Raw genomic sequence first — 27,187 nt, forward strand, 5'->3', positions numbered from 1 at the left:
AGTGGCTGCCAGCCCTTTACACGTGAGGCCCGGGGAATTCTTTGCCGCCTCTACTTTAGTTCACTGTTCAAGGCTGACTTTGAGTTCTCTATTTACTTTTCATTTTTAGAGGCAGGATACAGAGTTGCTTTTCTTTTCCAAAGTAGTCAAGTATAATCTTACTTGATGATACTTGATTATTCTGTTCAAAACGAGATGAATAAAATCATATAGTAGAATCTTTCTGCAAAGGCACAGTGCCGCATTAATACCAGTATCATGCCAAAATATTGTTTCTGCTTTCCCTGCTTTTATTTGGAAGGACCTTTCTGTACATTAAATCTGATTGTGCAAAGTAATGGGGGGTAGTTATCGCATCCGTAAGGGCTAGCTGGTCTTCATGGATTTCAAGCTATACTGAGAGCAACAGCTTCCCCTTTTGGAAAGGAATTTGAAAACACAAAGGTTCAAGTACATAATGCAGAACGAAAAACAATGTGCGCATAGATTACGAAATGAGCGGCATGCTGAAGAGCTCTGTGCGTTTGGATGACGGGAAGAGAGACTGGAAAGCTGTTTGCTCCGGCCAACACTGCCTGAGGCCTCAAGTAAAACATCGAGGTTTGGAGCACGGCTTCCTCACGTACGACATTGCTCACGCGCATCCTGACAGGTCCTTATAAGACGTAATAAGAATTAGCGGGAAGTAACTCCACTCTTGTATGCAGGAACTCTCCTGGGAACAGCCAGGAGGACTGGAAGGCTCTGTAACCAATAGTTAAAGGACGTTGTTCCAAACGGCGTGACAAAAATTGCTTTCTTTAGGTGTGCTGCCACACGTGAGCCCTCTCGGGCGCTTTCAGGCAGGGTGACTCTAACCTTTGTTCTGCGTGTAGATGTTGTGTTAACACACCTTCCTAACAAACGCTCTGACATGGAGGTGTTTACTTCTGTTCAGCACTAGGCAAGTCACCTCTTCCTTGTGAACATCTGCGCTGTCTCTCCTCTTCCCTTGGTGTTCAAGCCTATATATAGAAGCGGTAATAATAAAATGGATTTTTTTTTCTTGAACATTCTTTTTAAGAATTTGATGCTTTCTTGGCTCATTTCAATCAAAACGACCACTGACTTCTCTAGAAATATTTTCTATATATAACTTCACAAGGTACGTTATGCATTGAAAACACAAGGTATGTTATGCATTCCAAGGAGTGAAGATTCCAGTGCAAGATCGGAATCTGAGGTTTGCCAGTGAGAAGCCTGCGTCTCAGAAATCACAGGACTGCAGGCCTCTGGAGCTGTGCGTCACTAGGCCCTCCATGCAAAGCCAAAAGTGCTTGCTCCCCTGTGGGGCAGGTAGGGTAGGACCGGAAACGTCCTGTCCTAAGAGTGCCTGGGAGGCTACTCAGTCAGTAAAGTGCTTGTCCCACAAGTGCCAGAACCTGAGCCTGATTCCCAGGACCCCTATCAAATACCCAGGGGCAGTGGTTGCTTATAATGCACATGCTGGAGAAGTAGAGATCCATGGATCCCTGGGATTGGCCAGCCAGCCTTAGCCTACACAGAAAGCTCCAGGCTACTGAAAAAACATGTCTCAAAAACACAAGTGATGGCGCCTTCCTCCTTAGGGCTTAGGGTTTCATGCTAAGCTTTCCTCTAATCTCCACACCAATGTGAACCCTCTCTCCCTCACACACACACAGAGACAGAGACAGAGACAGAGAGTGAGAGAAAGACAGAGAGATTACATTAGGAGGACACTTTCAGAAGTCAGTGTCAAGTTCAAATGGGCACCCTTATTTTATGGTCTCCTTAATGCCACCCTTCTCTCCCCACTTTTTCTTCAAAATTGCCTAATTTCATCTGGGAGCCACTTAATAATCTTACAGTCTATAAATAACGAATAGCCCCTCTGCTTCCCACTGCCATCACGTGCAGATTTGTATGCCTTTGTTTCCTGTTTCTGTTTACTTCCCATTCCTTTTCCTTTTCTTTCTTCTTTTATCATTAAATGTATTTTGAGAAAAGTTGATGCCTAGCACTCGTCTTTCATTTTATTTTTGACTTTTAAAATGCTTTGTTGAACATAGGTCCTTGTTTAAGAATCTTATAATTAACAGAATAATAGAAATGAACTAAGTCTGTCTCCCTTCTTAAACACACAAAAATTTTGCACAAAACAACCCTCTTAAATACATAGGCAAGGAGAGGAAGGTAGATCTCTGACAGGTGCTGGCCAGTGAGCTAGGCCAACGAGAGGCCAAGTTTCCAACAGTGAGGGGGATGGAACCTGGGAAACAGCAGCTGAGGTTCTCTGTCCTCCACACTTGCACAGAGCGCTGAGGAGGAGGCTTGGGTGCAGACCTCTGCTTTAGAGGTGCACATTAGAACACACACACACACACACACACACACAAAGACATTCCTTCCAGCTGGGCTGGGGCCTCTGCTAGAGACCCGTGCACAAATCTAGGACTCTGCTACCAGGAGCAATAAAACTCAGTGACTCTCTGACTAGCCTGTAGACACGGCAAGGAAACAGAAAGGAATAAGGAGCACAAGCCTGGACCACATCAAGCAGAGTCCAGATTTAAACTACACGAGTCCTACCAAAAGCGCCAGGGCTGAGAAATTGGTGGTAAAAACCGGTCCAGAAGAGAGAAGCGCGTACACTCAAGGTGGTTTTCAGTGCCACGACTTCCCAGAGCGTGCCTTCCACGAGCCAGTGCCCACAGAGGTGCACACAGCAGACAGAAAATGCCAAAGCAGTGCGTGCCAAGTGTGCTCCTGGCATCCTAAACCTGAACTCGAAAATCTGAAAGGAGCTGTAAGAGAAGCATGCTGAAATGTCTGGTGGCATAATACCCGGAAGAGAAGAAATGCCTTATGGGAAGTCACAGGTGTTTCTGAAAGAGCTAAGTAGAACATCTTCACTCCTTGACATGGCAAACACGACCACTGAGATTCAAGCCCGAGACCCAAGCAATATGGAGTGGACTCCATATGAGTAACAACAGAACGTCGTCACTCCCTGGTGTGACAGATGCCACCACCAAAACTCAAGACCTAAGCAGAAGCAGCACAGAATGGACTTCGTATGGTAATAAGAAAAATGAAAGAAAAAGAGGTCATGAATGTGACAGGGAGTTGAGGTACACAGAAGGAGTTAGAGGGGGGAAAGGGAAGGCTGGAAAAGATAGAACTACACTATTTATGCATGAATTGTCAAAAATAATAATGAATAGACTACAGATATTAAACTGTGGGTTCAATAGACAAGGAAAAAATATTTAGTTGGAAAATAGATGAGAAAAAAAAAATCACCCAGCATGAAGATACTAAGAAAACTGTGAGAATGAAAGAGAAGGTACTCTAGAAGAGGCAGTGAGAAAAGCCAGCATCCCACTAACAGGTCAGTGATGGGACTGGAGTGAGGAAGCTACTGGAAGAGCAGGAAGGACACTTCAGAGTTTAACAAATGCCTACATGTCAGAAACAGCACTGTGCCCCCAACAGAAAAAAACAAACCAGTCTGTCCCAAGGTGCATCACGGTGCACGTGCAGGCAGATTAAAAGAAACACAAAACAACGAAAATTCAAGTTAGCTATGAGACAGTTACAGACTATATGGAGTTTTCCGAAAGCCATGAAGAAAGCCCAGGCTTCATGGAGAAAAATTACCCGTCAAGCTTTACAAAGCATCCCCCAAGCAGGCAGGTTTTGACACTTTGAGACAGGTTGAGACTAAGAACTTCAGCTAAAAGAAGCGCTAAGACATGTTCTTTAATGAGTATGAAATTAAACGCAGACGTGAGACATGGTGGGCAAGAAGCAGAAGAAGGTCCCTGCTACACCCAGACACGCCGGTGGGCTAGACGGGAGCCCTGTGGTGGAGGGGCCTGCCTGGCAGGTGTAAGGGCCTGGGTTCCGTCCTCGGCACCACAGAAAGGGGGTGAGGCCTATTAATAAACACACTGGTGCATCTAAAATAAAAGAGAAATGTGAAAGGGGCAAAATCATTCATGGTGATTTGAAAACATGATGGATCGTAAGTCCTGCAGTGTTAATGCGGAGAATGGGAGGCAGTAGCAGAGGAAGGATGCAGTGCTTGAGGATTTCCTGTTTCTCAGGGGAAACCTTCTAATTAACTTTAGGCTCTTACTATGCAAGTTCTTCATTCAGAAATAACCATTAGACATGTGAAGAAGAGAATGTGCATTTTCTGAATGCAGCAGAGACACAAGGAGTGGGGCTTAGAAAGCTGGACCAATCAGTTAAAGGAAGGAAATTAGAAAAGGGAGCAAAGCAGAAACAAAGGGGAGAGCAGAAAGTTTGAATGGTGGGGAAATCCAAGCATGTGCAGTCAGCATAATAAATGAATTATTAAACAGATTAAACCCGAGCTATTAAGGTGGCAAATACCTGGGATTGGATAATGGCAAAACTTGGAGGCTCTCAGATTTTTTTTAAATTTGGCTTTTTCCTGATTGGATACATGTGTCTAATTTTAAGCCAAAGAAATGAAACAAAGCTGGAGAGAAGACACTAGGCAAGTTCTAACGAGAAAGAGAAGAAATGGAGTGGGGGTTGGGGGAAGACAGCATGAAAACAAAGCAGACAAGATAAAGAAAAAATTATTAAGAATAAAAGGCCGTGGAAGCTTGGCATCTGGGCGTGTGCCTGCTACTCCACTTATGGGCCACACGAGGCCTTGTTTCTTAAGTGGGTTGGGGGTGGCTGGGAATGAAGCTCAGCTGGCAGAACGCTTGCCTCCTCTCCATCCTGGCGCCATGTAAATGATGTGGTGGTGAGTGCCTAAAATCCTACAGACAGGAGGACCACAGCTTCAAGCCCCTCTTCAGCCTCATAACAGGTCAGGGGCCAGTCTGAGCTACATGAAACCTGACTAATAATAATGCTTATTACTATGTGAAAGTGTTACTTAATGATAGAATTATTGTAAATATAGTAGCATGAATCAAAATGTGAAGAGACAAGTCACCAAAGAAGAGATGGTCAGGAGACACTTGGGAAAACATGTTGAGCGATTGGTGATACCATAGTGGAACTAAAAGCAACTATGAGTTACCCTTGAACGTGTGCTCATCAGATGGCAAAATAATTGGTACTGTGTGGCACAAAAGGGCTCTCCTGTGCCCTGCTGGCAGGCAGGGGTACTAATAACGGATGGGCGGCTCTGCACCAACCTCTCATAGAAGCACACACGGGTGCTCCCTGTGTGACCCTCATAGCAAAAAAGCTAGGAATCCATGTGACCCCTCCACACACCATTGAAAACTGGTTTTGCAAACTGTCTGGGGGCTGGAGAGACTCCACAGTAGGTGAGAACATGCGTTGCTAGTGAAGAACGCCTGAGTTTAGTTTCCCAGCATCCACCTTGGGCAGCTCACACCTGCCTGTAACTCTGCGTTCAAGAGACCTGCCACCCTCTGGCGTCCACCAGCACTGCATTCAAGCGCGCGCACACACACACACACACACACACACACACACACACACGCACGTTTTTATAAAATTGTTATATGTTGCGATGTTACTCACAAGGCTTGAGGGAGCCTGAGTGACTTCTCTTAGTGTTCCTGGGACTGAAATGGATGCCTCTCGTGTTTACATGTGGAGAGGAAGTTAGTTACTGACTGCCTCTGCATGGCAATACATGAGTGTGTTGTTTTACACACACACAGCATACACCTGAAAACAAATGGTAACCCTTCAAGCTGGTTGTTCCTCTCTTGAATGAGAAAGAGGGAGTCAGATCCATCGGAAGAGATTAAGCCTCAACTGGGCCGTGATGAAATTGTTTAAAAATCGGAAGCAAGCATGGCAGTGGTATTAGCATTTGTTATGTGCTTGGTTCTGGGTGATGGATCCACAAGCTTCTACTCTGTGTGTGTGTGGCGTATGTGTTAGATACTGTCTTAAAGTAGCTTCTAGCTTGTGACAGAAGGAAGATGATGGTAATATCTAGAGCAAAATATGGCACATTTTCCTGTAGGATCTGGGGCTCACCTCCTGGAAGAGGCTTGGCACCTGCACAGAGCTCAGGGCATCGTGGGAGGGCTGCAGGGCAGGTTCTTATCCGGAGAGAGGCACCAGCCTTGTGCCCTTCCCGTCCCTTTGGCTTGGCAAGTCCTTTCCCGCTTCCCCATCATCTCTCACTGTGTCTGCAAAGCCTCCCAACAGGCACAGTTTTCCAAAAAGCACCTAAAAACAATGTGATACCTTGTTTAGCTCTCAAGAAAGGAGAAAAGAAAGACTTCATTTGTGGCATGAATTTTTATGGAAACGTTTGGGTGGTGGAGCGAGGGGGTGGGTTGGCTGTGCGGATGGAAACACTTCTGCACATGGTGACTAGCTGCCGTGTTGCTGTCTTCCCTGACTAGCCAATTCTACTTGGGTTCTCACCCTTCTAAATGGCCTCTCATTGCCTGTGTCAACTGTGTTGATGAAATCTGTACCAGACATACTCCATGATCTCTTTAAAGAAGGCCGTGTGGAAATAGGCACAGTTATGCCCACCTTCTGTTCACAGCAGCTAACCCAGGCCTTTCCAGACCCTCGGTCTGTCCCACCTGCAGGCCTGGGGCTTCGTCCCATGTCACCACAGCTGCTGTGCTGTGTGGATACTCTCATCACAGCATGGCCATCCACTCAAAGTACCCTTAATGTGGAAGGACACCATGGCGCCCTGTCTTAGCAGCATCTCCCCCGTGTCCTCATGGGGAGCCAGCAGGGCTTTGGAAACAATGGACTTGGAGTCACACAGAAAGGCATCTGACTTGTCTTTAAAATGCACGTGCGCTTCATGTTGAAGCCACAGGGGGACTGGCTCAGGGCTCTCGCGAGGCTGCCTGGGCCGCTAGCCTGGACATGGTGGCGAGCCGTCTTCTCAGTGCTGCCTTTCCCTTGCAGAGAGAAGATGCATCAGTCGGCCATGTATGAGCTGTGCCAGGGGATGCGCCAGGTCAGCCTTCAGTTCGTGCGCCTGCAGCTGACCTTCGAGGAGTACTCCATCATGAAGGTGCTGCTGCTACTAAGCACAGGTATACTGACGTCCACCCTGGTGCTCTTTCCCTATCGCCAGATCGTCTTCCCTGCAGGAGAGTGGCCATTCGTGATGCTCAGGTAGTGGGTACCAAACCCTGAAGAGAAATGTGGGAGCGATTAACTAACTTACTTACTGATGACAAACCTGTGCTGTATTAAACAATATAAGTGCCTATACTCACCCAACCATTAGCATTTAAGTGTCTCACTCGGTCTTTGCCTGTGGAGAGCCTATCCTGTAAGATAACTTGAAATGCTGGGAGACATGGTGATCTACCAAGATTAGAGGTGAGGGGGCGTGATGGTGGCTCAGAGAATGAAGGACACTTCAGCTCTGTAGATGAGGGGACAGCACATAACCCAGTTGGATCTTAGGGGGCTTTGTGAGGGTTCTAGACTGGATATGAGGCGTGTAGTGTCTCTTTTTGCCATTCTTATTGGCAGTGTGCGTGAACATGTGTAGGCTAGGGGTGAGGGGAGCTTAAGTAAGTGTTTGGTTATTATTAATAATTTTAGATATTTTATGCATGCATTCAGTGGTTTTTCAAGATTGTGTTGCACTAAGGTAGAGTGGAATAAAGTAGGGATGTCGGCTGGATCAGATTATCGACGCCCAAAGGAAAAATTGTAAATCTAATCAGGTAGACCGACAGCTACAATACTGCGCACCTCTGAGCAGGGGAGGCGCAGTCAGGGCTGTGCTCTGCGGCTCTGAAAACTGACGAGCAGGCAGCCGAAGGGAAGGGTGGAGGAGCAGTAGGCAGATAGATGGCAGTCCTTAAAGGCACTGAGGCCCGTGAGACAAAGGTGACTGGCCACATGATGGGCAGAACCAGACTGTCAGTTGAAGACCATGGCAGACTGGCCTTGGTAACTGTCCAGACAGAAGGGGAATGTGGATCAGGACAAGGCAGATGTAATGGGGTCAGGAAGAAGCCAGGAGACAGTGGCTCACACAGGAGCTGCCCTGCACCCCAGAATGCCATAGGGTGGGCCAAGCTTTCAGAGGATTTCGTGGAGTAGAAAATGAATTCTGTTTTTGATTGGTTAGTTTTCATACCAACTCTGTTTCCTGCTGAAGTTGACCAGAAGATGGGGAAATTTTAAGACTGAAAATCAGTAGTCAGGTTTGAAACATAATTCTTATTTATTATTATTCATAGTTGAAACTCAAATGGCAAATAGAATTGCTGTGTATGTTAGGATTTTTTTATAACTGAATGTTATTAGAACAAAACTATAGGTCTTTAAGACTAAACTTTAACATAAACAGTTATTGCAAATTAGAGACATTTGATATTAACTTTATTGTTATTCAATGCATTTTCATTAAAGTGTAATTACTTTATGCCCTCCCCTCTCCTCCCTCCAACACCTACCATGCCTCCATTCTTCCCCAGTCTCTCTCTCAAGCTGACGGCCTCCTTTCATTTAGTTATCATTGTTACAGATACAAAAATCTATAAATACAACCTGGTGAGTCGGTTTTTGTTCTTTGTGTGTACATGGTTTGGTGGCTGGCCACTTGATATCGGATGACCAGTCAGGGGCTCATGCCTGAAAGAGGCTGCTTCTGCGTCTCTCCGGGGTCATCAGCCACCTGTGGCTTCTTGTCTAGGTGTGGGGCTCTGAGATGTCTCCCCTTCTGCATTAGCGTGTTATCTATTGATACTGTCCTGTTCGGGTCCTTTGGGGGCAGCCATTCCTGAACTCCTCAGTCTTACAGTGGACCACCTGGCCCTCTCTGACTAAGTGTCTGACCGACACAACTTGAGGACTTGGCTTTGGCTCACTGTGTCAAAGCGTCCCAGACCACAGGTGTTGACGGCAGCCTATGACAGAGGAGTGTCTTTATAGCATACAGAAGACAGAGGGGACCACTCCCTCTGACCGACTTCCTCTAGGTAGGCCCACCTCCTAAAGTGTTCAGGAAGCCCCAAAAGAGCACCATCAGAGAGGGAATGTGAGGGACACATTCAGGTCATGGGTCACCACCCCCTGAATTAAGAACAAGGAGCCAATGGGACCTTGTTAAAGGCACAGCAGTGGCAGAAGGAAAGGAGGTGGAGTACGAGAGAGGTCAGGAGCTGAGTGTGCGTAGGGGGTCCCAAGACAGACAGGACTAGTCAGGTGGCTTGAACAGAGAAAGTTGAGAAACTGAGAGGAGATAATTAGAGTTGACCATCGGGCAGATGGGAAGGTTTCATGGGCTTCTATGATCAAGTTTGAGGGGAAAAAAACTGCTGAAATTAGGTACCCCAGGAGACAGGAGAAAGGAGCAGTAGCCTTGCGGAAAGTGTTGGGTGCTTGTTTCTCAAACAACCATGCAAGAATTTTCAAATAGAGAAGAAAGAATTTGAAGAGGCTCAGCAGGGCTAGAGAGACCTGGGATGGCGACTGGAGACAATATAGAGAAGAAAACTCTGAGCCCAGGATGGCAGCCTCTGAGGAATCCAAGAGAGGGTCTAGGTATCAAGAGCCAGCAAGGGTGTCACGGCGAGTAGCATGGGATAAAGAGGACAGGCTGGTGCGAGTGAAGAGGAAGGTGTGTGGGCCACACCCAGCCTCATTCATGCTCTGCTCTATGAAGGACTGTGGAAGAGAGCGCATGTTTCTAAGGAAGGGGACGAGGAGAACTGGCTGGCTCAGGGTTGAGCAGACGGGCAGGTTAGAGTTCAGCTGGCTCTGAGGAGTTAGTCTCGACTGGTACAGCAGGGCAGAGAAGCTGTGGGTGGCAGCCTGCCTCATGAGTGCAGAGCCTCACAGTTGAGTGTATCTTCTGGACACTGTCTGATCTAACACTCAAAGCCCCCATTGTGAGATTGAGAGCCCCATTAGACAGTGGACCAAAGGGAGACCCCTGCGTGGTGTTTGTCAGTGCCTGCGGGAGTGAGGACTCAGGGCTTCGGTTTCCTGCTTTCCTGGGGACCCACTCGTGGCTTAGCAGCAGCAGGCAGCCATGGAGGGCTGGGATGGATGGTGGGCTCCCGAGTGCGGGGCAAGCCTAGGAGGAGGGGTTACTTCACAGCTCTGTTTGTTTGGAAGCTGTTCTAGGCCTCTTGCTTTATTTTCAGTGACGCTGATGCCCAGGGCGGGGTACAGGCCTCCCAGGCTGCTGCAGGCCCTTCCTCACTAACTGCACCCAGCCCATCTCCTGTGCAGGCTGAGTCCGAAGAAACATTGCCCTCCCCAGAGCATGACTTTGCAAAAAAAAAAAAAAATTAGTAGAAGTGATTTTAGTCCACCATGAAACCATGCCACTCACTCTCCTTGTTTAGAAAATTATTTTCTTAAAGCAGCAGACAGAAGGTGACTTTAAGCAAGGAGACCAACACCAGAAGGCCTGGGTTGGCTACCCAGAGGCTATTTAAGCTGTGGGCTGGCTTTCCCCAGGGTCCGAGGATTGTTCAAGGTTCCTGAATAAACTGCATTGAAAAAAAAAAAAAAGCAGCAGACAGAAGGTGACTAAGTGAAATGCTTCTGTTAATGCCTGTTTCTAATTCTTCACAAATTTGACTACTTGTACTGAGCTTATACCTTATCCTGTTAACATCCATTTACCCTTTCCACCTCTAACAGCTTCTGACGTCATTTTAAAAACTACCTGAACTAATTTATTAGCTTCCAACTTAGCACTTTCAGTTCTGAAAAGGCATAATTAAAAGGCGAGGATGCCTAAGGAGTGCGGGATCACCGAAGCGGCAGCCTTGGGCCACTTGCTTTGCTGATGGATGAGGCGTGCTACGTTCCATAATGGATGGCCAGCCAGCCTCTCACGGGATCTGGCAGTGATAGCACAAGAATCCCACGTTCTTTGCTTGGAGAGGAAAGTAGACTGACTCCAACCTTATGGCTCTCCGCTCCTCTCCAGCGTGTAGGCTCTGGAACTGTTCCAGCAGGCCTACGGCACTTAATAAGTAAATTCAGAATTTCTGGGCAGACAGCCAAAATTTGAGGTTTTGCTTAACTTGCCTTTATTTGTTGATTTGTTTCAACTTCTCAAAAAAAAAAAAAAATCTCTGGCTGGGAAATTGAGATCATCTACCTCAGTATATTGTATTTACAGCAGTAAAATGTAAGTGTTAATATTTGACACAGATGATATAATCTTGGTTTTTTGATAATGCACCTATCAGAAATATGGCGGCCTTTAGCTAATGTAGTTGATGGAGCAAATAGTATCACCATAGTGGATGACACACTATTTTTGAGCAGTAGATGATATTTTTCATGTAGAGGTAGAACCGTCATAGAAGTATTCATTGAAAAAGGCTTCTTTTGAATGGCTTTGGTGCTTTAAAACCCTGCTAATCTGAGGCCGGGCAGCGAGGATGGTCTGGGCAAGCTTCCAGCCTCCTCTGGAAACCCTCACGTTCGTGTTAACGTGCTGGAAGTTAGCGGATCTGGCTTCACTGTTAATGTGCCAGTTACTGCCATCCTTATTTTTAAACTTTTGAAAAGACACTATTTCTTGGGGACTGAAAAAAAAAGTGGTTCAGCAGTTAAGGCCTTTATTCTTGCAAAGGACCCAGGTTTGGTTTCCAGCAGCCATACACTGGCTCACAACCATTGGAAGGGCTGCTTCTGTGCATACGATGCCTCCTTTTGACATCTGTGGGCACCTGGCACACACATGGTACACAACATACATACATGCAGGCAATAACACTCAGAAAGTGATTTCCTATGTAATGGGTGGCAATTAACTCTTCACATTAAAGTCAGATATTTGAAGTCACAATCGCTATTGGAGAGCCTTGTATGTGGTGACTCTTGGAGATTTATTCTCCTATCAAAGCAGAGGTGAGGAAACAGCAAGTCAAAATCCTCAGCAATTAAACTCCTGGAGATTGTTAGCATCCTAATGAAGGTTATTTGTGAAAATAAGGCTGATTTGGAGACAATGGAATGCCTGGCTTCCCGGGCTACGGAAGCTGTGCAGGGACACTCTTGTAGCCCCTCGAAAGTGCTAACGACCCAAAAAATCACCATTTATGCCGGCAACAAAAAATTAGTAAATGGGAGGTTAATCAAGAAGAACATAAGAGCAATTTGAAAGTCACAAGATGGATTTCCAGGCTCCAGGTGACTGTACCGTTCACAGTTTTAAGGCCTGCATGTCGCCACCATCCTGGGAAAGAAGCAGGGAGCTGACTTTCAAGGTGCCATCTTTCACTGCAATGCTGCCTTCTTTCATCCTGGCAGGTGGCTCCTTGCAACAGAGCATGGAGGCGGGCCTGGGAGCACGTGGGTGCACCAGGCTGTGAAGTGTCCCCCAGTGGGTGGGGTGGGGCTAGGGAACCCAGGGCTCTGCGCCTGCCAGACAAGCTGCCCGGCTGCACACTTAGATCCCACGATACTCTTTGTAAGTGAACTTTTTTTTTCCAATGTAAAGCCTCCCCACTAAAGAAAACTCGAGGAGAAACATGACCCTTCCTTTCTACTTTGTCGGAGTTAAAGTGGGCATTAGTTCTCACTGGTGTGAGAACAGTGGTGGTGTTAGCCCTGCAGACAGGCAACCCAGTGCACACCTCAGTGATGACACCCCAGGGTGAGGCGATCCTGGGCAGTCAGAGACCGCTTCCTCAGCGTTGTCCATGCGGTGTGTGGCCAGTTCCTCGTGGTGTCTGCAGCTGAACCTGGATATGTCACTGCTTCTTTCCGTGACAAGCCCCCGCTTGGACTGTCCCACAATACTGAAACTTGTTTTCCTGCCTCCGAGGTGTCGGGAGGCTGGGAGTCAGAAGACAATCTAAAGACAGCTCACAAGCCACGTGGGCACGGTGTTCAGGAGGTCGACACTGAAAATGGGTTGATCTGCCGTGTACTTATTTTACACTCCACAGTAATGAATCCATGCACAGTCCAATTTCCTCATCTATAAAGTAAGGGTGACAGAGAGCTGTGTGATAATATTGTGTTAGCACAGCGGGGCTAATGTATGTAAAGTAATAATGCACGTCCTATAGATCAGTTATTCTTTTGCGTGTGAGTAAGTGTTTAGCAAGTAATTAACTAAGACTTACTCCCGCCTTGTAATCAGAATGTGAGGTGAAAATATTTGAGGCTGTGCAACTGCAAAGATGTTCAAGCTGTGCTTTCCACACACGGAATTTATGTTTGTATTCCTTACCACAGTTCCAAAAGATGGCCTCAAGAGCCAGGCTGCATTTGAAGAGATGAGGACAAATTACATCAAAGAGCTGAGGAAAATGGTCACCAAGTGTCCCAACAATTCCGGACAGAGCTGGCAGAGATTCTACCAACTGACCAAGCTTCTAGACTCCATGCATGATGTAAGTAGAGACCCTGCCCTCCACAAAGTTAGCGTTCAGTAACTTTGCACACATGTACATATACACACTCATGCAAGCACACATGTGCGCACACATGCACACACACACAACTTGACCCAACAAAACCAGGCAACTGTACTCAAATGGCTGTGGGAAGAATGGAGTGAAGCATCCAGAGGGAGGCTGCAAGAGTTAAAATCCAGTTAAGGTGACCTTTCTTTTTCTAACCTTGGGAGAGAGCCTTGTGTACAGAGAGGGTATGGCTCCGTGCCCTGGACCACAGAAAGCCCTCAGATTTGCTACAGGTGTCAGATAGAGTTTCACATTTTTGTTTGCAATTTAGGAAATGTTTGGTTCATAAAAATGTTTGCTTTAACATTGCATAAATAGTGCCCATCTTCCACAACTGTTAATCTAACAACTCAATCTTTCAAAAACATTATTAGTGGTCCAGGGCCAGCTTGGGTCATCTCAATCTTTGCCAGACTTTGACTCCTATATTCATTGTTCTTCATAGGAGGTATCTCTCTTGTTCTGGGTAAATACAGAGAGTAGATTCTGGACTTCTAGCTTCATCAATCAAAGATCTAGCTGAAGTGTTGGTTAGGAGTGTCTACAAAACAAGCACTCAGATAACTCTCTCTGTTTCTTGTGTCACGTTGCAAGCAGATTTTCCCATCTCTTGCTCAAAGAATGTTGTTTGTATGCAGTCCTGCTCAATAGGTTCTTCGTGTTTGAGAAGTTTTCCACACCTTTTGTTGGAGAATCCGTTGTCCAGGTTTGGCTTGTTTGGTCTGAATGATAAATTACTCTCCTTGGGGAAGGAAAATGTTGACAGACTCAGAAGCTGAGATTAGAGTAATATTCCTGCAGAAGAGGCTGCTTCGTGTTCCTGTGGTTTTCTCTCCTCTGTGCTGATGGTCCAGGAGCATGGATCAATAGAAGGCCACTTTGTATTGCTTTGTGTTGAGACCTCTGCTTTCTCTGAACTTTTCTAATAACAAAAGGCAAGTTTCCCTTCAGGTGAGCCAGAGACCAATGGACTTGCCATTACAGCGTGTTTGGATAGAAACATCTTAGAAATGGGAGATGGTGGTTGGCAAGGCTCATGACTCACCCTGAAGAAAATACAGGGGGTGGAGAAAATCTCCCCCAGGTGCAATGTTACTGCAGCATGTTGCCTGGTCAGATACACCTTCCCCACTGATCTCACGGAAATCTCTCCTAAGTGAAGATGAGAGTGGGATCTTATAGTTCATTCTCGGTGAACTCTGATTTTTGTACAAAGGCAAAGTACTATCAAATTTAGTATGTGGGCCTCGGGAGATGAGTCAATAAGTAGAGTTCTTTCTGAGCAATCATGAAAAACTGAGTTCAAATCCCCTGTGCCCACCTAAAAGCCAGGCATGGCTGTACTCTTAGACAGGAAGCTTATTGCCTCTTGCTTGCTGCCAGCCCAGCTCTAAGTTCATGAAAGATCCTGCTTCAAGGGAGTAATCCAGAGAGTGATAGAGTAGGGTAGCCAACGTCCTTCTCTGTCCTCCACGGTAGCTGGGGATACCTGTGTCATCCAGGCTGATTTTCTGTGAAATTTCTCAATATAAATTAACATCTTAGGGTTCTAGTATTTAGATAGAGTTGATATACAATAAGCAGAACAAATTAAAAATATGTACTTTAAGCTTTGAAATAGCCATGCACCCATGACCCTACCACAGCAACCAAGCTACTGCCTGTAATCCAACTGCAGAAGTTTCCCCGTCCCCTTCTGAGTCCTGCTACTCTCTCATGGCTTTTCTCTATCACTTCCTGTTTGTAGGCAGTTAGCTTAGGTTTTATAGAGTTGCATAGGAGCCTCCTTCAAGCAGACATGACTGTGCCAAGGTTCTTCCATGTTGCTCATGTGTTCAGAAGCTCTCTCTGCGTGGAGTTTCTGGGTGAATATTCTACCATTCATTCATGTAGTCCACCTATTGATGGGCGCATGATGTGGTTCTAGCTTGGAGTATTCCGTGTAAATCCTGAACGATGCTGCTCCAGTGAAAACACAGGCTCTTTCTCGTTCCGTGTGTGGAATATCAGGCAGTGGCATTTCTGGCAGATGCCGCATATATTTTTGTTTTTTTACAAGAAACACCAGAATATCTTCCAAGATGGTAGAGTTTTACATCCCCCTGAGAGGTGCCTGAGAGTGCAGAATGTCTGGCATGGCGAATCATTTTTAGTTGGGGTCTTCTGTTTGCTGCATGTTGGGAGTCCTGTGGCTTTTAATTTGCGTTTTCCGAATGGGGTTAGACATCTTTTTGTACACTCATTTGGTGATTTATCTATTCTAATCTTTTGCCCTGTTTTCCTTTAATTTTTATTGCTTATTAGTTGTTATGTTTGTTATGTTTTAAAAAGCTTTTAAATAGAGTAGCTGCACACATCATTATTATTAGATATGTGATTTTTAATTATTTTTTTCCTGGTTGGTGGCTCTTCATTACATTCCCTGGGGGGAAAAAAGCCTTTTTTTTTTTTTTTAAAGAAGAAAAAAGAAAAAAAGAAAGAAAGGAAGAAGTTTTGTGCGAATATGCACTTGCTGCGAAGTGTGTGCTCTTGCTGTGGAGTGTGTGCGGAGGTCAGAGGGCTCCTCGGCGCTGGTCCTCCCCTGCTGCTTGCTGGAGAACAAGGGCTTTTGTTCTCTAGCATGGCATGCCAGGTGAGTGGGCCGGGGAACTTTCAGAGATCGCCCTGTCTCTGCCTTTCATCTCCCTGGAGGAAGACTTGGGTTTCAGACTTCCCCAGGAAGTAGTCCCGGAATCCAAGCTTCCGTCCTCACACCTGCACAAGCTCCTTTACCCTCTAGCCAGCTTCCCAGCCCACGAGTGTTTCCGCTTAGCCAGTCCTCTAGCTTCTGTTACTATAACAGGTGCTTGAGATCATCAGCTTGTGAAAAGAAAGCGGTTACTTCAGCCCGCCGTTCCAGAGAGCTTCCAGCTTCCATCCTTGACTTGTTGCACTGGGGCCAGCAGCATGGCAGCGTATCATGGCAGGGAGTGTGATCAGAGAAAACTGCTCAATTTCGGGGTAGCAAGGGAACAAAGAGAGAAAAGTGCATGCACGCCTCCAGGGAGCTAAAGACTTTCCACTATCCTCTGCACGTCTCGCCAGCAGAGAGAGCCTGCCACACGTACACCATCAGGTGACATTTCCCGCAGAGGACTTTGGGATTGTTGCTGACTTTACCAGTCACATTTTCAGTGCTGTGTCGGGAAGTCCTCTGGTTAGCTAAGGCCACAGGCCTTCCTCCTCTTCTTCCACAGCCCTGTCCTTCCCTGTGCCTGCTGTCACAGAAACCACTCTTCCATGTTTTGTTTTGGGTTTTCTTGAGTATTTCTGGTTCCTGCAAACAGAATGGTGAATTAAAATCACCTTACTCTACCTTGATGGAAGGGAAATGTACTTCTTGGAATTGTTTTTATCCAGTAAACTTTTATTTTATGATATCAAACATGTTTTCTCTTAAAGGTGGCCTGAAAGAACTGTCCCGAGTACTCTATATTCCAGTTCAGGACGGAACACTGGGCAGTGGGTGGTAATTCTAGAGGCGCCTTTCTAACATTCATGCTTACTAGGCCTAGAGAATGCCCGCAGTGCTTTTGTTTGAGTAAATCCTTGAATCAACATTGTGGTGTTTTCCTCAAAGGAACAACTTGCTACCCAGAATACGAGCTTTGTCCTTCCAGCCTAGTTCTGGTTGCTTAATGGAAAAGAGAGCATTTGTTCTTGATCCTCAGACAAGTAAGATCCATTTACATATACATGGCAACTGTGCTTCCAAAGCTCAATTTCGGTGCTGGCTCCCAAGGCATACATCCAGAGCCCCTGGGACATATGTCCACAGATCCCCAGATACACACATATCAACAGCTCCTGGGACACATGTCCACAGCTCCCAGAACACGTGGATTTCCTCCACATGGTGCGCACATGTGTGGCACAGAACTGTGCCAAGGTAGGTGAAAGAAACATTCTCCCAAAACACGCAGTGACAGCTGAATGTTCAGTCCACAGCTTTTATGAATCAAAACCCCTCTGAGCATCAGTCTTTTCCCCAAAACAATGTTTCAAGGAGCAGAGCTGTGCAAAGACGGCAGGAAGTAGGGGTGTGTTCTGCATTGCTGATGTTTCGGTGTTTGTATGTAAAAACTAGATAGATCTTCCTTCTATCAGGGAGAATTGAGAATCATTTTTAAGCTATTACTAAGAGGTATAAGACATTTCCCGTGGTATAAGAAGCACATGTCTAATAAATTTATTGCTCACTTCTATGCTTTCTCGGAAGTTATAGTATAGTTATGGTATAGTCTGTGCTATTTAGTAAATCAAAAAGATTAAGAGTAGCCTCTCTTGAGGCGAAAATGCCCTTTTCTGTTATATATTGTCAGAGTTACAGTTTTATTTTTTGTGCACACACTTCACAAGAATGTGCCCACACCTGGTAATAATATAAAACAGTGCTAGGAAAGCACAGGAGAGGATGAGACCATCGCTGACCTAATCAGCTTAGAGTCGTAGGGGCAGAGAGTCTCCGGATGCTAAGAGACACCAAACACGCTCCGGGGGCCCGGAGGGCACGTGCATGCTCCTATGGTCATTCCCTGGTGAGGAGCCTCTGCTGCTGTGCACCAGGATGGATGAGGCAAGAGTGAGGCCGGCCCACCCTCAGGAGTTCCCACGTCTGCCAGAGGGAAGTTTTCTGTGTGAAGTACATGTACTAGGAGAACCAGGTGGCACCTGGAGGTCCAGGTGGGCACACCACGAGCGGTGGGCTCATTAGCCACCGTTCCAAATTGACACTAGTCCCAGAGAAGATGTTGGAGCCAGCTGTGCTTAGCAGGATGGTGGAAAACTTGAAGGGGTGTTGGAGAACTCTTATGGAAGTCCCAGAGGCCCAGCTTGTGATTTCCAAGTCTTGTGAGCAGCAGGTGGCAGCTGGAACCTCCCACCTGACGCCACCCTCCTGAAGAGTTCGGGCCACAGCAGCTGCCCGGTGAAGGCCAGGCTGCACTGAGGAAGCCCAGACACCCACACCTCAAAGCACTGTGCTGCTCTATCGCCCCAGGCTCATTTGGACCTTTTCCAGCAACCTCTGAAACCCATCAGCTTTGTGAGGCGCAGTGAAACACCCTGAAGGCTGTCTGCCTACCTGGTTCTTCATTAAAGCGTCCTGTGGTGAGGAGAGCTACGTCTAAACTTCTGTGCTATTGCTGTTTCCTAGGCAAATGCTTGTACATATGACCATCACAAGAACTTGCTTCTTAGCAGGCAGATATCAGCCTGTCTCTCAGACCTGTCCCCGTGACTCAAGGGAAGGCACCAAGTGTGCAATTGCTGTGTGACTGATGTCTGTGGTGCTGTGGGGAATGTCTAGCTGAATCGGTAGCCTGGATTCCTCCCCCAGGGCTGGCCGTGCGGGTGTAAACCCAGAACTCACCGAGAAGCCCCAGCACGAGGTCACTAACACATCCTCCAGGATTCTTGCTGCTCGTGTCTTTAATAAATGACTCTGCAGGAAGCACTGGCCGTTTCCTCTATGTTCCGTACATATGTGGCTTTGAGACAGATTAAATGTCACCTGAAGCATTTTTACCACATGCCAAAAGTGTGCACTCCAGGAGCGTAGCTCTGCCCAAGACGGCTGCCATGCTCACCTGCACTTTGAGTGTGTCATAATCTTCCTGGTTAGCTTCCCCTCAGAAAAAGACCTGAGGCCAAAATGGGAGCCTTCCACAGAAACCACGGCTAGAACAAGCATGGCCTGTGGCCCATCAGCACCCCTGTCAGGGGGCAGTGCACATGTGTGCTTCTCTGCTGTGTGTTGGTCATCAGTTTCTCCTTCCCTAAAATGTACAGAATACCATATTGTAAAGCGGTGCTGAGGAATAAATAGCATCTGAGGCAACTGAAAACGTTTATTCTCTCTGTTCCTGTCGCCCCACCGACAAAGACTCCATGATTAAAGCACCCAGGTTGCCAGTAGCACAGGCAGTTGTGAGGGAGCAAGATCCAAAGCCGTGCAAGTGTTCCGTGTAATTGTTAGCAGCGCCATCCTGCCGCCTTCTCTGGGGAGACTATGACTAAGAAAGCTGCTAAATAAAGTTGTTTATTGCAGTCAGCCGAGCAAGCAGGGCCTATCCTCAGGAATCGGGGAGTGAGCAGGACAGAGATTGCACTCAGAACCCTCTCACGGTGAAGATCCCCAACTCAGGGGAGAAATACTGCTGCTGTCTGGCCAGACGGTGAGCCCAATAAATACTGCCCAGTGGTTTACGCTGGCCCCTCTTGAATTTCCCTGGTAGGTGGGGGCTAGCATTTACACTCACAGGTTTCTGATTTTGAGTGTTTAGTGTGGTCCTGTACTTCCCTGGGTGAGTTGTACCGATGGATGATTGTTGCATTTGAAACATGTGGCTATGATTGAAAAAAAAATAAGCATCAATATATTTAGTACCAGGTATGGCGGCACGAGCCTATAGCCCTGAAACTAGCAGTCTGAGGCATGAAGATCACAAGTTCCAGACCAGCCTGAGCTATGTGGCCAGCTGAGGCCAGCATGGGCCACAGAGTGACTGCCTCAAGATGTTTTCCAAAGAAAGAAAGAAATAGGAGAGCTGGCTCAGGGGTTACAAGCTCGCTGTTTTTAGAAGACCTGTGTTCAGTTCCCAGCACCCACATGAGGCAGCTCACAGTGACTGCCTTCTTCTGGCCTCTGAGACTCTCTCAGTCTCTCTGTCTCTGTCTCTCTCTCCCTCCTTATTTGGTCCTAATGAGTCAGAAGGCATGATGGATAAATCTGGAGGAAATGACTTGAGTGTGTGGACATTAAGTGTTGGTAGCTGAAAGAACAAATCTGGAAGAGTTTTGTAGGGTGCCCTGACAGGGTATTCCAAAAGTAGGATAGTTGGTGGCTTTGACTGTGTCCCCCTTCTAAGAAGAACTGGAAGGAGGGAGAGAAAGAAGAGGGAAGTGATGACCCAGTGGAACAGCAGGTCCCTGTCCTGAGGGATTTGAATCAGACTAGACAGCTGTTCTGTCAACATAGTCACCCCTGCCGTGTGTGGCAGTTGACATATAAGTTCATTAAAACTAAGTTTCAAATCAAATCATTCATGTCCTAATAGCCACATCTTTAAATGCACAGCAGTACGCGTGGCTACCTGCTACAGACTTAGATGGGAAAGAACTGTTTTATAGGTACCTCAGGGGGCAAGATGGCGACGAGGTCTGTTTGGAAGCTGAGCCTGAGGTACAGGGGAGGGAGTGTGGTCTAGGAGCAGGGGTTCAGGACCATGAGATGTCCAGGTGGTCATGTGGACGGCACCAAAGATGTGAAGCCAAGGGAGTCACAGGGTCAGGAAAGGAAGGCCTGGTGGGAAAAGAAGCAGGTGCCTGGCTCGCACAGGCCTGTGCAGAAGGAGCAATGGAGGAATTCTCAAGGAGAGGTAGCCAGCTTGTTTTAGATTTGAGCTTCCAGAGGAAATGTCCCATGAGTAGATGGAGACAAGCTGTCGATGCAGACCCAAGAGCACCACAAAGTACCTGAAGCCAGCGCGTAGGCAGCAGGAAGACAGCGTGGAGCTGACCCGCTACACAGATAGGGGCCAAAGACTAAAATGGAGCTAGCTGGAAAGGCAGTGAGAACTACTGAAGAAGTAACACAGAAAGCGTGAGATGAGCCGGTGTGTACACTGTGCGGGTGATGGCCGCAGGAGCAAAGGCTGAAGAAGGACAGCCGGCAGCACAGCTTTATAGTACATAATGCCTAGTAGCTATGGCAACCACGAGGGGTTGTGGAGAGCAGTTTGAGTTGACTTACTTTTCTCTCCTGAGACTTCCAGCGACTGCACCAAGAGCCACAGAGCAAACGGGGACAGGAGTTAACACTAAAACAAGTCGGAAGTGTTGTGGAGAAAAGTGAGACAGTTGCTGTAACAAACACAAACAGAATGTGTCTTTCTGGCGTCTGATGGGCTGTGTGTAAATGGGCATTTTGAATGTGTTCTACAACACACATAAATTATGTTTGTGTGGCTAAGAAGTCACAGGAGCTTAGCAAACAACTGCCTTGCAAACCACTCCCAAACAAACCTCAGTTCATGCCTTGACTGCCCTGTGAGTGTGGACTGATAAGAGCTTCCTGTTGTATTGTTTGCATATGTGTCTGTGAGTGTGTGTCTATGTTCGTGTGTGAATGACACCATTTTACAGAGGCAACAGTGGCAACCAGAGCTGATCTTGGGTCATGTGTGCAAAATCCAGACCCAAGCCCTCCCTCTCCTGTCCCTTTCACAGACAATTTAATAGCAAGCACACCTGACTCCGGGTTGTATCTCTCAGTCTCCCATTGCAAACCTGGTCTTGGTTCACAGAAGCCCCTTCTTTCACTGGTTTTTGTTGTACTTTGTTTAGGATATTATTGGCTTGTAGAAAATCCATATGTTCCCTTATCAGGTAAATGATGAACAAATATTTTCTCACATTCTGTATTTTGTGTTGTTCACAAATCAAAGTCTTCCTTCTCGTCCGAACTTGTGGCATAGCCGTATGTTGCTACATTTAATCCTTAGCTGGAAAAAGTTAGAGTTGCATCTGAATTCAGTTTACTAAAGCGAGGTGGTTCCTAAGTTGGCACTCCCTGCCTCACTCTCGGGTGACGCTGAGACAGTCTTCTGTCTCCTAGGCGAACCTTGAACTCTTGAGTCTCCTGCCTCCTCCTCCACCGGTTCTGAGAGCTTCCTGTAGTGACTGGGAAACATTAGGTCATATCTAGGGCCGAAGAAGATGTCCTATTCCCACCTGGCTGTAACACATGGTACCAGAGGGTCAACTTTTTGGACAAAACCTAAACTTTGGTGGCTGGACCCAAAGGGGGCCCTGACTCTAAAATTACCATCATTCGTCCCTCTCCCTAAACTGAAATCTGTCTAAGAAGTATTTGGGGAAATTGTCTTGTTGACAGCTGTGTCAGTGAGTCCCCTCTCCTCGTGCAGCCCAAGTCCCTCCTGTCACAGTAACCCGGGTTGTCTGCAGTGTTTAGACCTGCCTTATCATTAAATCTATCCCAAATCGATTGACGTGAGGAAGAATAACCACTATTTAACCACCACCTGTCTTAATTCTGTTTTCCATAAAGAGAGAGTAATAGTAATATTTAGCCAGAATATTTCCTCTAATCTTTTTTTAAAGAGAAAGAAATCGCGATGGGGTGATCAGGTACATTTTCATAGGTTTGTGAACGAGGCAGGGATATAGAAGGATTGTGCCTGAGAAAGATGTCACCTGCTGGTAGCAAGCCCAGCCCCCCACCTCATGTGTGCCATTGTCAGGTCAGGTCTCAGTCTGGACCCCTGTAGAGCAGGCCTCATCAAGCCGGTGCACACACATCGTCTGTGGAATGCCTGGCAGCTGCTACCCTGGAGTCCTTGGTACACACCTGGGGCGAGAGGCCCCATAGTTTCATGATGTGCTGGACCCCGTGAGGCTTGCTGCCTGGGCAGGTCTTGGTGGTCAGAGGAGGAGAGGAGCGTGGAGAACAGTTTGTACCATGAGGAAAGTTCTTAGAGAGAAGAATAGGTGGAAAGGGTCAGGAATGTCATTACCAGAGCCGTGTGTGTGTGTGTGTGTGTGTGTGTGTGTATGCATGTTTGTATGTGTATGTGTATGGACATGTTTGTGTGGGTACATGTGTGGGTGTGCCTATGTATGCAAGCACACAGAGGTCAGAAGGTGACAGTCGTGTTGTCAGTTTTCGCCACCGTGGTTTTTGAGACATGCCATTTTCCTGACCCTGGGACTGGTTAGCCTCCCTAGCCAATGAGTTCCAGGGCTCTGATTCCTCTGCCTCCTCTAAGCTGGGATTACAGACAAATACAGCCATAACGGAGCCTTCGACCTGCCCACAGGTCCTGGGTCCCCAGCCTCTCTGAAGGGAATGGAACAAGCCACCGTGCTCTCCAGTGCTCTGATGACGGCTGTCCCTGGCCAATGGGGTCTGCACCTTATGCTTTAGAGTCTCTTTTAATCAGAGGCTGAAGTAAGGATCCAATTGCATTATATAAATTCAACCAAAGTTAAAGCTGTAACATGCAAGTGTGAGTTGGTTTGGATTTTTTATCTGCTCTGTAGTATACATCTGCAAGAGAGATCTAGGAAATATTGAAAACAAGATTAGGGAAAGTTCATACTTCTATATACAGTAACATGCCAATGCGTTGCAAGCACAACCCTCTCATTAGCCCCCTTTGTTCAGCAATGTTCTAATTATCCCTTTATCTTTAAGCTCCACTCTCTTTTTTTTTTCCCATTGTGTCATTTTTCTTTGTATTTTTCACGTGTACAATAGACCTTATTCACAAGAAGGCGGAGCCATGAGCTAGAACAAGGCTTGAAACACAAGGAAACTTAAACAGGATGAAAATTAAATAAATTTAAGTACCGAAAACTGATGGGAAAATGAATCCCTCTTGCTTATCACAGCATCCAAACGACAGATTTGGGTTCATTAGTATTCAGCACTGTCCAGAGATAGATGATTTCTTATAAACTTGGTAATGAAGAACTAATTAAAATATAAGTGCTAGTAGATGGGCACCAATGCAGAGAGCTTGCAGAAATGCCCTTGGCTTTGGAGAAGTACGGGGAGGCACCTGCTTTTCACCCCAGTGTTCAATCTGTTTCTGGGCAGGGAACAGGAACACCCAGGGTCTGGGCAGTGCAGACCTGCCCTGGCACCAGGCAGTGGGCCTCCCTAGTCTCAGTGACACAGGGGCCTCTTCCTGACCTAGAGTCCAGGCTTTGGCCTACCTCACAGGGCCTCCCTGGCCTGGAATTGTGGGCAGAGCTCATGTAAGATGAGGAGCAAACATGTGCATGTCCCTAAATGCCTCTTTCTCCCTGTCTGGTAACGCCAAGTAAGCAAACTTTCGCCCCGGAATACCTCTGGGCTCTTGGTCAGACCTAGGAACCTTCAGGACCCTCAAGAATTCAGCCTGGAAGAGCCTGTCCAGAGCGCCCAGGGCGGTGTCTCTCTGGAGCCTGGGTGGTTCCAGACGGGAAGTCCATGCTAGAGTGGTGCACAACCTCGTTTAAGGTTGGACTTGCTTTGGGAATAGAAACAAATCAAATGTCATCGAGTTGTCATGGGAAACATTTCTTTTAGCCTTGTCACATTTCTCCGAGGTAGAACCAACCGCAAAGAGCAGAGCCATAGGCCCTATCATGTCACCTGTGCATAGGCCACATCCTTCTGTTTATCCACACTGGGGAAGGGGAGGGGGCTGTGGAATTAGGTTCTTGGTTTGAAAGGTGTTTTGGTTGATTTGGTTTGGTTTGGTTTTTTTTTTTCTCATACTTTTGGTTGTATATTTTCTAACTCCTCCCATATCTTCACTACCTCCCTACTCTCACAACTTCATATTCTTTCTTAGAAACCCCTTCCAAAAAAAAAAAAAAGACCAAAATTAAGAAAACAAAACAAAGGACACACACAAAAATATGGTATCCATTTTGTGTTGAACAACTGCTTCTAAGCATGGGGCCTACCCTAGACTGGCTGATATGCCCAGGGTCACTCCTTTGGAGAAAACTGATTTCCCCTTTCTCTGTGGGTATCAGTTATAAACAGCTTCTTGTTTAGGGGTAGGACACTGCACTCTCTTCTTCTTCTTCTTCTTCTTCTTCTTCTTCTTCTTCTTCTTCTTCTTCTTCTTCTTCTTCTTCTTCTTCTTCTTCTTCTTCTTCTCCATTCTGGGTTTTGGACAGATCTTGTGTGTGCAGTCACAATCTCTGTAAGCTCATACGGGCATTAGCCCTGTGGCATCTAGAACACACTGTCACCTTGGAGTCATCCATCCCTTCTGGCTCTGAAGATCTTTCTGCTTCCACTTCCACATAGATCCATGAGCCTTAAGAGGAGGGATTTGAGGAAGATATCCCATTTAGGGCTGAGTGCCCACCTGTGGGTCTCTGTGTTAATGGCCATCTACTCTAAGAGGAATCTTCTCTGATGAGGGGTGAGCAAGGCACTGCTCTGTGAGTCTAGCAATATGTCATTAGGAGTCATCTTACTGCTAGGTTCCCTTAACACAGAGTAAGAGCAGGATTTCCTCTAGGGCCCATGACCAGGCTAGTCTTCAGTTCTTGGCCACTTTGTCAAATATGGGTTCCATCTCTGAATCTAAATTTCATCTCCCATTTGAATAGAGGCTGGTACTCCTATGTTTGTGCGATTATTGCAGTGGTCTACCTCGGAAGCATGTCTCTGCTGTCAGTCTCGGGGTTCTCAGGGAGGCAATGCCAACAATGATAACTTCTCTCCTCTAGGAATGTGCACAGTGCTTTCAGCACCAGGAATACTAGTCAGTAAGGGTGACATGTTTGCATTTCTGTGTCCAGTTACCTCACTAAGGGCGATTATATCAACCTCCATCCATCCATTTACCTGCAAGTTTCCTCATTTTGTTTTTCTTAATAGATGAACATATTTTTGTTATTCACTTATTAGTTGTTTTGTTCTTTCAAATGATTTTTTTTTGTTGTGACAAAAAGTATGTGTTACTACATATCATTTTAAATGTCATTAATTCAATGCCAGTAAGTTTCCTTACACCACTGTGCAGCCGGCCCCACTGTCCACACCCCCAGACAGAAACACCACATTCCCCCCCTCCACCCAGGAAAACACAATTGTGCTTCTGTCTTACAAATTTCACTAATCTTTGTTTGTTGTATAAGTGAAATTATATAGTATCTTTCTTCACTAGCATGTTTTTGAGGCTCACATGTTCCAGAGTCTCATTCTTCTTTAAAGCTGAATGGTTGTGCGTGTGTGTGTGTGTGTGTGTGTGTGTGTGTGTTGCACATACACACATATACACATCATTTTCTTATCTGTTTCCTGTGGCCTTTTGGACTGTCTCCAGCTCTCAGCTAACATGAGCAACACCGCTGTAAGCATGCACACCCTCATACCTCTTTACCATTTTTGTGGCGCCCCGTATGGGTGCTGGATTTTATGGGTGCTCCTTTAACTTTTTGAGACATTTCCACACTGTCTTCCTTCTGTGCAGAGCTCTGGTTTCTCTGCATCATTATCAAAAGTCATTACTCCTCCCAGTTTGGGACAGCAGACATCCTACCCGGTGTGAACCTGAGGTGCGGCAGCTTTAACCTCTGCAGCGCCAGCCGTTTTGAGCAGCTCTTCCTGTACAAAGACCACTTTGGCTTCAGAGAATGACTCTTTGGGTTTGGGGCTCATCTTTAAAATCACGTTCAGCTTTGGGAGTTCTGTTTATATAGTGTAGGTATTAGCCACTTATCAGATACACAGTTTTAAAATGTTTTGTCCCATTCTGTGGGGTGCCTTGTGACTTTCTTGGTAGTGTCTTTGATGTCTGGCTTTTAGTTTTGATGTGGTACAGTTTGCTTTTCATAGTTGTTGCCTGCATTTTTGGTGTCAGATCCAAGAATAAACCTGTTTGATTTTGAATGAAGGCCAAGTACCTTACATAATCTCAGAGGAGCACTTTCCAGTGTTCAAGTCTATTTCTGGAACACTTAAACTAAATAGTAACTAGTCATTTGTGGTCAGTAAACCTGTTGGAATTTTAAAAGTTGATTCTGTGTCTTTTGTCCCAACTCTCATCATTAAAGCTGGATGAGTGCGGTTTTGGTGCTGGGAATGGAACCCAGGGCTCTGCCTATTTGAGACTGTGCCCCGGCTTCCCTGTCACTAAACCACACCCCTAGACCCACACAGCTAAACTTTGCTGTTTGAAAACACTTCCAGCCTTCCCCCA

The 27,187-nt window shown here is 46.4% G+C and overlaps 1 protein-coding gene across 6 annotated transcripts in view; it reads left to right on the forward strand.

The window, feature by feature from the left end:
- Nr3c2 (nuclear receptor subfamily 3 group C member 2) overlaps nt 1-27,187 on the forward strand; it is a 325,325-nt gene that overhangs the window by 286,478 nt on the left and 11,660 nt on the right. For all 6 annotated transcript variants that reach the window (XM_060393185.1, XM_060393181.1, XM_060393182.1 and 3 more), the window contains exons 7-8: nt 6,913-7,043; nt 13,186-13,343. In XM_060393185.1, the coding sequence (XP_060249168.1) occupies nt 6,913-7,043; nt 13,186-13,343 (289 nt within the window). The remainder of the gene's footprint in view (nt 1-6,912; nt 7,044-13,185; nt 13,344-27,187) is intronic.

This window comes from Meriones unguiculatus, chromosome 10 (genome assembly GCF_030254825.1).
Source record: "Meriones unguiculatus strain TT.TT164.6M chromosome 10, Bangor_MerUng_6.1, whole genome shotgun sequence".
Taxonomy (NCBI): Eukaryota; Metazoa; Chordata; class Mammalia; order Rodentia; family Muridae; genus Meriones; species Meriones unguiculatus.